At 44.5% G+C, this 12,742-nt stretch overlaps 1 protein-coding gene across 1 annotated transcript in view; it reads right to left on the minus strand.

Annotated features, from left to right (window-relative positions):
• Positions 1-12,742, minus strand: part of ELAVL1 (ELAV like RNA binding protein 1) — a 41,971-nt gene that overhangs the window by 21,250 nt on the left and 7,979 nt on the right. Inside the window, exon 2 of the mRNA XM_059695883.1 lies at positions 7,092-7,279. Within this exon, the coding sequence (XP_059551866.1) occupies positions 7,092-7,263 (172 nt within the window). The 5' untranslated portion in view covers positions 7,264-7,279. The remainder of the gene's footprint in view (positions 1-7,091; positions 7,280-12,742) is intronic.

Genomic DNA, 12,742 nt, shown 5'->3' on the forward strand with positions numbered 1-12,742 from the left:
TGCAGCTCCCTAGAAGCCTTCAGAGTCCAGGGACTCAGGATGTCAGGCAGGCATGGGAATCTATGCTTCTCAGCTCCTTACAGATGATTCTCCTCCTCCTAGAGACAGTGAGCCTGCTAGACTCAGTGCCATCAAGGCCTATTTGCCCTTCAGGATGATGGAAGACCAGCCCCAAATGAGAGAATTCTGAGGTCTGGCTGGAGGAGCAGGGATGCTCAGTGTCAGAGCGTGGGTAGGGCAAGGATCCTACATAGGGTGCTTAGGGCTTGAGAAGAACAGGGCCTGCCTGGACTTTGGGCTGGGGATGAGGGCCACCAGAGCCCTGGAGGGGAGATGTGGTGGACAGGGGAGGGGGGCAGAAGATGAGGGAAAGAAAGAGAAGAGGGAGAAGGGACAGGGATAAAGCATAAATAAACCTTGGGTCTGAGGTCAAAGGATGTCCCAGAGTTCAGCACTCCTCCCATCTCTCACTTCCCATGTTGTAGGAAAAGTGCCACCAACAGGCCCAGTGCTTCTGAGTTCTGGCTTTCTTTTTTTGTTTGTTAATTCTCACCAGAGGATACTTTTTTCCATTGATCCTTCAAAGACAGTGGAAGGGAGCAGGGGGGGAAACAGAAACATCAATGTGAGAGACACATTGATTAGCTGCCTCCCACACGAGCCTAGACCAGGCTGAGAAACAAGCCTGCAACCCAGGTATGTGCTCCTGACTGGAAGCAAACCCAAAATCTTTCAGTACTTGGGCTGACACTCTAACCACTGAGCCAAACCAGCTTGGGCTCAGCTCTGGTTTTCAGATTTGCCATGGCCCTAGCATTGTTCTCCCTCCAGGAAGGTTAAATGTCAGATGTTCAAATACCAAGTCTGGCTGATTCAGTGCATCTGGGTGGGGCCAGAGGCTGGGGTCCGTGTCCAACCCTCTCTTCCTTGACACCATGTTCTGCTGCTGGTCAGGATCCAGTGCTCCAAGAGCCACTGCCTGTAGAAAAGCAAGCCTACTTGCCTACTCATGGAGCACTCTTCATGCCCTGTCAGACTACCTTGGGCAAGTGCTTTTCCATTTCCAAACATACTTCCTCTCTCTTTGGGCAAGGGTTAAAACTAATAGATAATTACAGAGCATTTCATCTTCTATTTGCAGACAAGAGCAGCCAGATTTATTTTAATCCCCTAGTGTTTCTCAAATTGACCTGGAGTCCATGGCTGAGGTAGGTGAGTGCCCTGTGGACGAGGCCTTCCCTGCAACATCAGAGTGCAGGAGCAGTCAAGTCCTCCTTAAAACTTCCATGGGGGCTCAAAGGAAGACTTCACTGAAGGAGAGACTGGGTCTTGGGGGGATGAGTGAACTAAGCAGGCAATAAATAAACAACAAATGCCCCCAAAGAAAGAAAGCAGTCAAAGGATAAGAAAGGTGTTTTATAAGAGTACAAACAGCCAGTAAGTACAGGAAAACAGATAAATTTTCCTAGAAATGCAAATTACCACCAGGATTAGATGCCATTCTTCACTTAGGCTGGCTGGCAAAGATGAGAAACCCTGCCACATCAGGGGGTGGAAGGGCTGGTGGGGGAAGGGAGTGTAAACTGGAGGGCAAGCTGGCAATATGGGTCAAGGGGTTTTAGAAAGTACAGTAATCCTCCCTTATCCTCAGGGTATTACCTCCAAGACCCCCAGTGGATGCTGGAAACCCAGCACAGCACTGAACCCTACATATATTATGTTTCTTTTTATACATACATACCTTTCACTTAAAGGAAGCATTTACAGCTCCTCTTTGGCATGTCCGAGCTGCCAGCATCACTACTCTTATGCTTTAGGACCATTATGAAGTAAAATAGGGTCAATTGAACACAAGCACTGAGATACCACAACAGCTGATCTGATAACCGCCACGGCTACTAAGTCACTCACTGGCAAGGAGCACATGTGTCGTGGAGATGCTGGACAAAGGAATGTCACATTCCCGGTGGGACACAGGGGGATAAGAGATTTCATCACGCTACTCAGGACAATGTGCAATCTGAAAGTTATTATTTCCAAAATTTTCCATTTAATATTTTTGGACAGTGGTTGACCATGGGTAACTGAAACCATGGAAAGCAAAACCACAGACAAGGGGGACGACTATATACACTATCGCATCTGTTGGTTCACTTCTAAAAAGACTTCCTATGGAAATAACCAGAGAGCAAAGATTTGTGCCAGGATATTTATCTCAGTGAGGTTAATAAATAGAGAAAAACAGCTACAGTAACCTGTTGTATAAACTCAGAACCTCCATACAGCAGAATACTATGTAACCATTATGATGAGGAGATAGCTATGTTCAATGGCAGAGAAAAATCTCCACAAATATCAGAAGAAAAGTTTCCACATAGTTTGGGTGGTGCAAGCCCATTTTGTAAAAGAACACAATTGCTTACAACAAGGAATAAAGAAATAAGTCTAGAACAGTGGTTTTCAACCTTCCTAATGCCGCGACCCTTTATATAGTTCCTCATGTTGTCGTGACCCCCAACCATAAAATTATTTTCGTTGCTACTACATAACTGTAATTTTGCTACTGTTATGAATCGTAATGTAAATATCTGATATGCAGGATGTATTTCCATTGTTACAAATTGAACATAATTAAAGCATAGTGATTAATCACAAAAACAATATGCAATTTTATATGTGTTTTCCGATGGTCTTAGGCAACCCCTGTGAAAGGGTCGTTCGACCCCCAAAGGGGTCGCGACCCACAGGTTGAGAAGGACATGAACCACAATTGTGAGATTATGGGTAATTTAAACTTTTCTTATCTCACGTGAAATCTTTTTCTATAAGGAACAAAGATTATTTTGCATTAAGGAGAAAAAAAGTGATCAGGCTGACTAGATGTGTAAGAACATTCCTGCTGAGGGAACAGTCTTTATGAAATCACAAGTGTGCAATCGTGGGCATGTCTAGGGAATGACAAGTAGCTCATTTCAATCCGAGAGGAAAGTGTGTGTGGGGTGCAGTGGCTGGGATGAGGGGAGAGGTCCCCGGGAGACTTGTGAACTGCAGGCAGGGGTAAGGGCTTTATCCTGACCAGAGGTGCACAGCAATAAGACAGAAGCTGAGCAAAACTGCACTAGAGGCTGAAGACCAAGTGGCCAGTATGACAAACAGTCCAGGAGGATAGAGGCTGGTTCCTGGTCCCCCATGGGCCATATGGCATCTGCAGAAGGACCAAACACCAGAACAGAGAGCAGGGCAGGGCTGCACAGTAAGGCTAGCTGGTGACTGTGGATGGAACAAGCAACAACAAATGCATGTCCCCATGTGGGGCTGGAGCCTGGCTGGCCAGAAATATTTTGAATATTGAAGTCACCAAGTGAAACATTCTCAGATCCCAGTGACCATCCTGTCCCTCATTCCTCCTGTCATCAGGGCCTGGCCCATGGTCAGCACTCAATAAATATTTGCAGGGTGAATGAATGTCCATGCTGATATGCATTCTCCTCCAATCCCCAGACCCTTTTATTTATTCATTCCTTCAACAGACTATGACTACCTCCAGGGATACAGAGATGAATAGGGTCCCTGCTTCCAAGAACTATATGGACCTAATGGACAATAAAGTTCCAACTTCAGTGTATTGTGGAAACCCATGTTGCAGGTCTGCCCTGATGTTATGGGAACCCAGAAGTGAGGCATCTAAAATTGACCGGGTTGGGCCAGGGAAAGCATCCTAAAGGACATGGGAGGGGTTTTAAAGAAACTGAGTGACAGAGTAAGATATGGAGTGTTAAAGAGATTCCTTTGCTGCAGTGGGAATGGTCTGGAGGGAGCATGGGTGACCAGTTAAGAGGCAAGAGCACTATTGTAGGCAGAGGATGATGTGGCCTGGTCTAGTATGAAGGCAGGGGAGATGGAAGAAAAGAGATGGAAGCATCCAAAAGGAAAAGTCAGGGATACATGTCAAAGGTCATGTTTATATTTCTGAGCAGAGCCAATGAGTGGACAGTGGTGCCATCGGTTACAATGGGTGGTGCACTTTCCTTGGCTTGCAGGAAAGTCAAGTTCAATTTGGAAAACACTGAATTTGAGCAGTTGAGGGGTCTGAAGCTTAGAGGAGCTTTGTGGCTGAAAGAGAAGTGGCAAACTAAAGGGGAAGCTAAGCTGCAGGTGCATCCACTTACCACCATACAGACTTACAAAGAAGAGGCTCGGGAGTAACCCTGAGGACCGCTGAAGTTAATAGCTCAGAAGGGGCTGCAAGGGAGGCAGAGCAAGGCCTCAGGGTTGGAAGAGAACCAGGGTGGAGGTTCACAGAAGCCAAGGGAAGAGGCTTCTCGAAGGAAGAGGAGACAGTAATTCGCTGTGTCTGTGAACAGGAGAACAATAGCTAGAATAGTGGTTTTCAATTGTGAGTGATTCTACCCCCTCGGAAATATTTGGCAATGTCTGGGGACATTTTTTTTGGTTATCACAATTCTGAAACTGCCACTGGTATCTAGTGGGTGAAGATCAGGGATGCTGTTCAACATCCTACAACACACAGGATGCCCCCCCCCCCAAGAATTATCCCGTCCCCAATAGCGATAGTGCTCAAGCTGAGAAAACCTGAGCTACAGGAAGTTGGCGAATTTTAGCAAGGATTTTTTTTTACTCCTCACCCAAGGATATGTTTTTCATTGATTCTAGAGAGGCAGGCAGAGGGAGAGGGAGAGAAACATTGATTGATTGCTTCCTATTCATCCCAACCAGGGATCAAACCTGCAACCTGGGTATGTGTCCTGTCTGGGAATTGAACCTGTGACCCTTTATGGGACACACTCTAACCCAGCAGTTGCCAACCTTTCAGATCTCATGGACCACCAATGGCAACTGCTGCTCTAACCAACTGAGCCACACTGGCCAGGGCTAGCAAGGATTTTTTAAACGAGCAGAGACTGCTGGCCGGTGTGGTTCAGTGATTAAGCGTCAACCCATGAACCAGATCACAGTTCCATTCCCAGTCAGGGCATGTGCCTGGGTTGCGGGCTCAATCCCCAGTAGGGGGAGTACAGGAGGCAGGCGATCAATGATTCGCTCTCATCATTGATGTTTCTATCTCTCCCTCTCCCATCCTCTCTGAAATCAATAAAAATATATTTAAAAAATAAATTAATTAATTAAAAATACTTTGAGTTCCAAGCCCTCCTCTGACAAACCAATTCCTTATACGGGGTCAGCCAGCCTCTCCAGGAGTTATCCAGTCATGGGCATCGTCCCATCTCTTGCAAATGCTGAGAGTTGACAATGGGTACATGTGGTTCAATATCTTACTCTACTGTTATGAAAAAAAAATTTTTAAGTCCTCACCCAAGGACATGCTTAGAGAGAGGAAGGGGAAGGGGGAGAAGGAGAAACATTGATGTATCAGAGAATACATCAATTGGTTGCCTTCCATAAATGCCCCCTCTGGGGATATTGAACCTGCAACCCAGGTATGTGCCCTGACTAAGAATCAAACCAGCAACTTTTTGGTGCACAGGAGGATGCTCAACCAATTGAGCCACTTTGGCTAGGCTACTGTCATGTAAATTTAAATATTATTGTATTTCTATAATAAAAATACTGTTTTACTTTAAAAAATATATTTTTTATTAAAACTTAGAGAGAGAAAAAGGGAGAGAAAGAGAAAGTGGAACATCGATCAGCTGCCTCCTGTACGCTCCACATTGGGGATTGAGCCCACAACCTGGGTATTGAACCAGCACCCTTCTGGTGCATGGGACGATGCCCAATCAACTGAACCACACTGGCCAGGGCTGTTTTACTTTAAAATTAGTTTCAGTGTAGGGAATCATACATAGTCCCACAACCCAGGTGGCAGCCAAAGCCATCCTGGGAAGACTGTCCATTCCTCAGCTCACCAGAGCAGAGAGGAGGAAGGGGAGGGGGAGGAGAAGAAGGATGAAGAGGAGGAAGAAGAGAAGGGACAGGAGAAAGAGGAAAAGGTGGGGGAGAAAGATGTGGAGGATGAGGAAGAGAGGAGGAGGACAAAGAGGGGGAGAGCTCTCTAAAACAGTGTTCTTCCCTGGGGAGAAAAGAATCCTAGTACCTGGTCTTTCCATATTTTTCTCCAGAGTCCTTGAAACCATGCTCTCAGAATGACAACCTTACCAGGTACTACTGGGCCTTCCTCAAACCCTTATGAGGTAGGTAGCATCAGGAGGTAGGCACCACCATACCCATATTATGAATGGAGACACTGAGGCTACAAGTCATACTTTGAGGGAGTGGAGAGCAGGGCTTTGAACCAGCCTACCAACCCCACATCCAGCCTTTTGAACCACTGCCATGCTCCCATTCCCACACAGAGGTCAAGTTCAATGTGTTTCAGATGTTCAGGTTGATGGAGTGACAACAGTCAAGGTCACCCAAACCTAATGAGGAGCCACTCATTGGGGACTCAGTGGGCCTGACCCACTGAGTGGGAGCCTGGGAAGATGAATGGGCCTGCCTGGAGCAGGGCGCTGGTCAGAGTCCCTTCCATAGTTGAGCCCACAGCAGGCCAGGCTGTCCTTTGGCACCTTCCAGCTCTTAAGAGCAGACCTAGTTTCTGGTGTCTCCTCATTTTTCCTCCCCTTCCACCATCTTATTTTGGACATGCTCTCTGTCTAATGTTGGTTTTTACCTCTTTTGGGAACCTACATCCAATCTTTTTTTTTTTTTAAATATATTTTATTGATTTTTTACGGAGAGGAAGGGAGAGAGATAGAGAGCCAGAAACATCGATGAGAGAGAAACATCGATCAGCTGCCTCCTGTACATCTCCTACTGGGGATGTGCCTGCAACCCAGGCACACGCCCTTGACCGGAATCGAACCTGGGACCCTTCAGTCCGCAGGCCGACGCTCTATCCACTGAGCCAAACCGGTTTTGGCCCTACATCCAATCTTATACCACGGCGGTGGCAGAGTAGAGTCTGAGATAAAAATGAAACTTTAAAAGTATCATTGCAAGGCTGCAGCTCTTCTACACTGAGGAATGCTGCAGAGTCACAGGTAAAAAAGACAGTGCTTAACAAAACAGCCAAAAGCACTCCCTCTACAAAAACGTCTTGGTTTCTTTACCTGCAACTTTATCCCGAATAAGTTTTGCAGACTCGACTTCACCAATACTGCTGAACAGACTTCGCAACTCATCCTGGGTCATGTTCTGAGGGAGGTAGTTGACTATTAAATTTGTTCTCCCGATGTCATCCCTGCAGTCTTCGGCCATGTGGTCTTCATAACCATTAGACATTGTATTTTTTAAAAATCTGCAGGGGGAAAAAAAATCAAGTAAATTCCTAATGTCCATATTGCAGAATGTGAAACGAAACTAATGACTGCATTAGCACTTAGTTTTCTCTTCAACATATGTCCACACAAAAACCTGCACATGGATGTTTATAGCAGCCCCCAAACTGGGAGAAACCACGACGTCCTTCAGTAGGTAAATGGAGAAAAAAACACCTACACACGGGAGTATTATTCAGGAATAAAAAGAAATGAGCCATGAAGCCATAGAGACATGGAGGAGCCTTAAATGCACACCACTAAGTGAAAGAAAACAGCTTGAAAGGCTACATATTATACGATTCCAATTATACAACACTGTGGAAAAGGTAAAACAATGGAGACAATAAAAAGATGAGAGGTTGCTGGAATTTTGGGAGAGGGATGAATAGATGAAGCACAGAGGATTTTTTAGGGCAGTGAAGCTATTCTGTGTGATACTATAATGGTGGATACATGTCTTTCTACATTCGTCCAAACCCATGGAATGTACACCACCAAGAGGGAACCCTAAAGCAACTACGGGCTTCAGATAATATGTATCAATAATGGTTCATACTAATGTGAAATGCTAATAATAGGGGAAACTTTGTGTTCGAGGAGAGGTATATGGAAACTCACTTTGTACTTTCTTTGCAATCTTTCTGTAAACCTAAAACTACTCTAAAAAAGTCTGTTAAAACAAAACAATTCCAAGTTCAACCATTTCCACTTACTAAGAGGGCTTCAAAAAAGACACATACAATTTCAGCACCATCATTTAAGTTCCATATACAATGTGCAACATTAGTCCAATCTCCCAGCATTTCTTTTACTTATTTGCAAATGTTCTGTTCCTTGCTCTTTATAAAGTAGTTTGGCATCAAAAGCCAAAAAAAAGAGATTAGAAAGTTAGACTTCGTAAGGTTCAAAACTTTGCATGCCAAAGGCATCAGAAACAGACAAGCAGGAGACTGGGAGAAAATACAGCTGACCTTAACACAGAACTGAAAGCATGCAGGCTTTGGAATGCCTTTAGTGGACCCACATAGTTCCAATCTGTTGTTCACAGGTCAACTGCATTTTTAAAAAAATATATTTTATTGATTTTTTACAGAGAGGAGGGAGAGGGATAGAGAGTTAGAAATATCGATGAGAGAGAAACATCGATCAGCTGCTTCCTACACACCCCCTACTGGGGATGTGCCCACAACCAAGGTACATGCCCTTGACTGGAATTGAACCTGGGACCCTTCAGTCTGCAGGCCGACACTCTATCCACTGAGCCAAACCGGTCAGGGCCAACTGCATTTTTATAAGGTAGATTTAAAAAAAGAAAAGAATATATATATATATATATATATATATATATATATATATATGTATATATATATATATATATATATATACATATACATACATATATATATATATATATATTGATTTCAGAGAGGGAGGGAGAGGGAGAGATAGAAACATCAATGATGAGAAAGAATCATTGATTGGCTGCCTCCTGCACGCCACCTGCTGGGGATCGAGCCTGCAACACAGGCATGTGCCCTTGGCTGGAATCGAACCTGGGACCCTTTAGTCTACAGGCTTAAGCTCTATCTACTGAGCCAAACCAGCTAGGGCTATAAGGTGGATTTTTGATTACATAGGGCAGGGGTCCTCAAACTTTTTAAACAGGGGGCCAGTTCACTGTCCCTCAGACCGTTGGAGGGCCGGACTATAGTTTAAAAAAAAACTATGAACAAATTCCTATGCACACTGCACATATCTTATTTTGAAGTAAAAAAACAAAACGGGAACAAATACAATATTTGTATTTGCATGTGGCCTGCGGGCCGCAGTTTGAGGACCCCTAACATAGGGTATCAGCACCTTTAATTCCCATGTTGTTCAAGGGTCAACTGTATTTGCTACCTATTATATTACTTAGATTGGTGGTTCTCACCTGGGTGATTCTGCCGCCAGGGGACACTGGGCAATGTCTGGAGACAATTCTGATTATCACTACTGGGGGGTGGGGTGTGTGTGTGCACGTGCCACTGGCATTTAGTGGGCAGAGGCCAGGGATGCTGCTGAACATTCCACAAGGCACAGGACAGTCCCTACCGAGATCTATCCAGCCCCCAAATGTCAATACTGCTGCGGCTGAGAAAAGTCCATTTAGAACATCTACAAATTAATTAAAAAATATATATATATATATATATCACTAACAGACAAGTGATCAAAGGATATTAACTGCAACTAATAGATGCCAGCAATTCAAATGGCTAGGAAACTATGGAAAGAAGCTCAAGTTCGAGAATAATGAAGGAAATGTGAAATAAGAGATGCTACCTTTTGCTTGTTAGCGGGAATAAATCCAGTTTAAAGATAAAGGGGAAATACCCTTATAGACTGTTGATATGAGTGTGACATGGTACCTATCGCCTTTTTAAAGGATAACTTGGTAGTGCCTACCAAGATTTTTTATGTGAATACTACCCTCCAACTCAGAACTGTAGGAGTCTGTTCTAGGGAAATAAACACACATGTGTAGGGGAACATGCATAAGAACACATAACCCCCTGGCTGGTAAAAGTAAAACACTGAATATAATTTAAATATGCATTATTGGGGAATGGTTAGATAATACCAACATTCAGTAAAAAGCACAGGACCACCAGCATTAACAGGTTTAACTATGAAAAACTCCACAAACCCGTTAAACTGTCTGGTGACCAGGAGACTTTGAGATCATTAGCTCAAAAGCAAACAAAAACATCTGCTGAAACCTGAACCAAAGTGCAAGGGTAAACTCTAAGAAATTAAAATGCACTCTGAAAAAAATTTTTTTTTAAAGATAAAGATAAAAAAACACACTGAAGTTTGCTCCAAATGGGATTCTAACATTTTTCTTCTTTCCTCTATTTTCTTTATCACTCCCTCTCTTCACTCTTGTTTTGTGTTAGGCATCTATTCTTCTGCCTTCTCCTTCAGCCTGCCTTCATGGATGAACAATAATTACTCATTCTCATTATCCAGAGAGGTGTGGTGTATTTTCTACCCCTGGTAAAAGTTAACTTTCTAAAACAGTGGTCGGCAAACTATGACCTGGGGGCCAAATTTGACCCACTGCCTGTTTTTATAAATAAAGTTTTATTGGCACACAGCTACTCTAATTTGTTTATGTATTGTCTGGGCTGCTTTTGCCCTATAGCTACATAGTTGAGTAATTGTGACAAAGCTGAAAATATTTACCTTCTGGCTCTTTACAGAAAAAGTGTGCTGACCTCTATTCCAAAATGTAAAAACAGAACATTTCTAGGAGAAAATCTTTGTGACATTAGATGAGGCAAAGATTTCTTAGACACCACACCAAAAGACCAATCCATATAAAAGAAATTGATAAACTGGATTGAAACTGGAAATTGATAAACTGGAAATTGAAACTGGATACTACCAAATGTTAAAACTTTTGCTCTGTGAAAAGACGCTGCTGGAAAATTACAATCCATAGGCTGGAAGAAAATATTTGCAAATCACATATTTGCAAAAGTACTTGAATCTAGAACATATATTTTTCAAAACTGTCCAAACTTAACAACCCAATTTAAAAAATGGCAAAAGAAGATATATGGATGGCAAATAAACATGTGAAAAGATGCTCAATGTCATTAATTAGGGAAATGCAAATTAAAACCTCTCCGCATTTAGGGTGAGAATCGAGATACTATTACCCATTTAGAAAGGCTAAAACAAAATAAAACAAAAGCAAACTATCCCTGAAACTAATATAATATTGTATGTCAACTATATTTTAATAAAACACACAAACAAAAGCAAGCAAACAACAAAACAGACAATATCAACTTCTGGTGAAGATGTGGAGAAATCAAAACTTTCATACATTGCTGTTGGAAATGTAAAAATGCTACAGCCACTTTGGAAAACAGACTAGCAGTTCCTATTCCTAGTCTTCATACAAGAGAAATGAAAGTGATCTATATATATATAAAAAGCCAGCGACTGGCCAAAACCGGTTTGGCTCAGTGGATAGAGCGTCGGCCTGTGGACTGAAAGGTCCCAGGTTCGATTCCGGTCAAGGGCACGTACCTGGGTTGCAGGCACATCCCCAGTAGGGGATGTGCAGGAGGCAGCTGATTGATGTTTCTCTCTCATCGATGTTTCTAGCTCTCTATCTCTCTCCCTTCCTCTCTGTAAAAAATCAATAAAATATATTAAAAAAAAAAAAAAAAAGCCAGCGACTGGACCGCTGGAATGACCAGAATGACCAGTTGGTTGCTATGACGCCCACTGTGGCCAGCGAACCAGCAGGATCCGGGGTTGGGGCTGCCAGCCAACCTACCGAGGCCCCTCCCTGGCTGGCCCTACCTCTGATCCCCCCTCACCCCAATAGGGGGTAGGGCCAGCTGGCCAACCTCATGCAGCCCCTTCCCCTGACCAGCCCCCCACCATCCTGATCAGCCTGCAGCCCCTCCCCCCTGGCCCTCTCCTGATGGCCCCCCCCACCCCAATAGGGGGTGGGGCCAGCCAACCTCCTGCAGTCCCTCCTCCCAGCCGCCCCGCCCCCAATGGGCCCCCACCACCCCAATCGGCCCCTCCCCCAGCCAGCCCTGCCCCTGATTACTCCCCCTACCCCAATAGGGGACAGGGCCAGCTGGCCAACCTCCTGCAGCCCCTCCTCCCACCTGGCCCCACCCCCGATGGGCCCCCACCACCCTGATCGGCCTGCGGCCCCTCCCCACAGCCAGCCTCCCCACTCCCATCAGGGGCAGGGCCCGTTGGCCAACCATCCATGGCCCCTCCTTGAGGCTGCTGGCCCCCAATCGCGCCCCCCCCCCTCCCGCCTCAATCAGGAGCAGGGCCTATTGGCCAACCTCCCACCATATCCTCCTCCTGACAGGCCCAGCACCGATCCGCCCCGATTTGGGCTGGTCTGGCTGGACCCTACCCGTGCACGAATTTGTGCACTGGGCCTCTAGTGTTCATATAAAAACCTATACACAAGTGTTTATAGCAGCTTTATTCATAACCACCAAAAACTGGAACCCAAATGTCCTTCAAGCTGTTAGTGGATAAACTACCACACAATGGAATACTGCTCAGCAATAAAAAGGTGCTACTAATTCATGCAACTTGTATGTATCTCAAAAACATTTTGCTGAGTGTTTTTGCTGTACGATTTTGAGACACGTACATGATTTCATTCTGGAAAAGGCAAAATCAGGGTGTTAGATCAGTGGTTGCCAGGGGCAGAAAGCATAAGAGTTGACTACACAGGGGGAACACTGAGGAATAAGTATTTTTGATCCACAGTTGGAAATCCACGTATATGTAGGGCCTACTTTAGTTACATGAGGATTTGATTGCACAAGTGGTTGGTACACCTGACCCCCTCATTGTCAACTGTATTTTTGTTTCTTGGATGACGGAACTTTTTAAAAAATATA

This window comes from Myotis daubentonii, chromosome 5 (assembly GCF_963259705.1).
Source record: "Myotis daubentonii chromosome 5, mMyoDau2.1, whole genome shotgun sequence".
In the NCBI taxonomy this organism is placed as follows: domain Eukaryota; kingdom Metazoa; phylum Chordata; class Mammalia; order Chiroptera; family Vespertilionidae; genus Myotis; species Myotis daubentonii.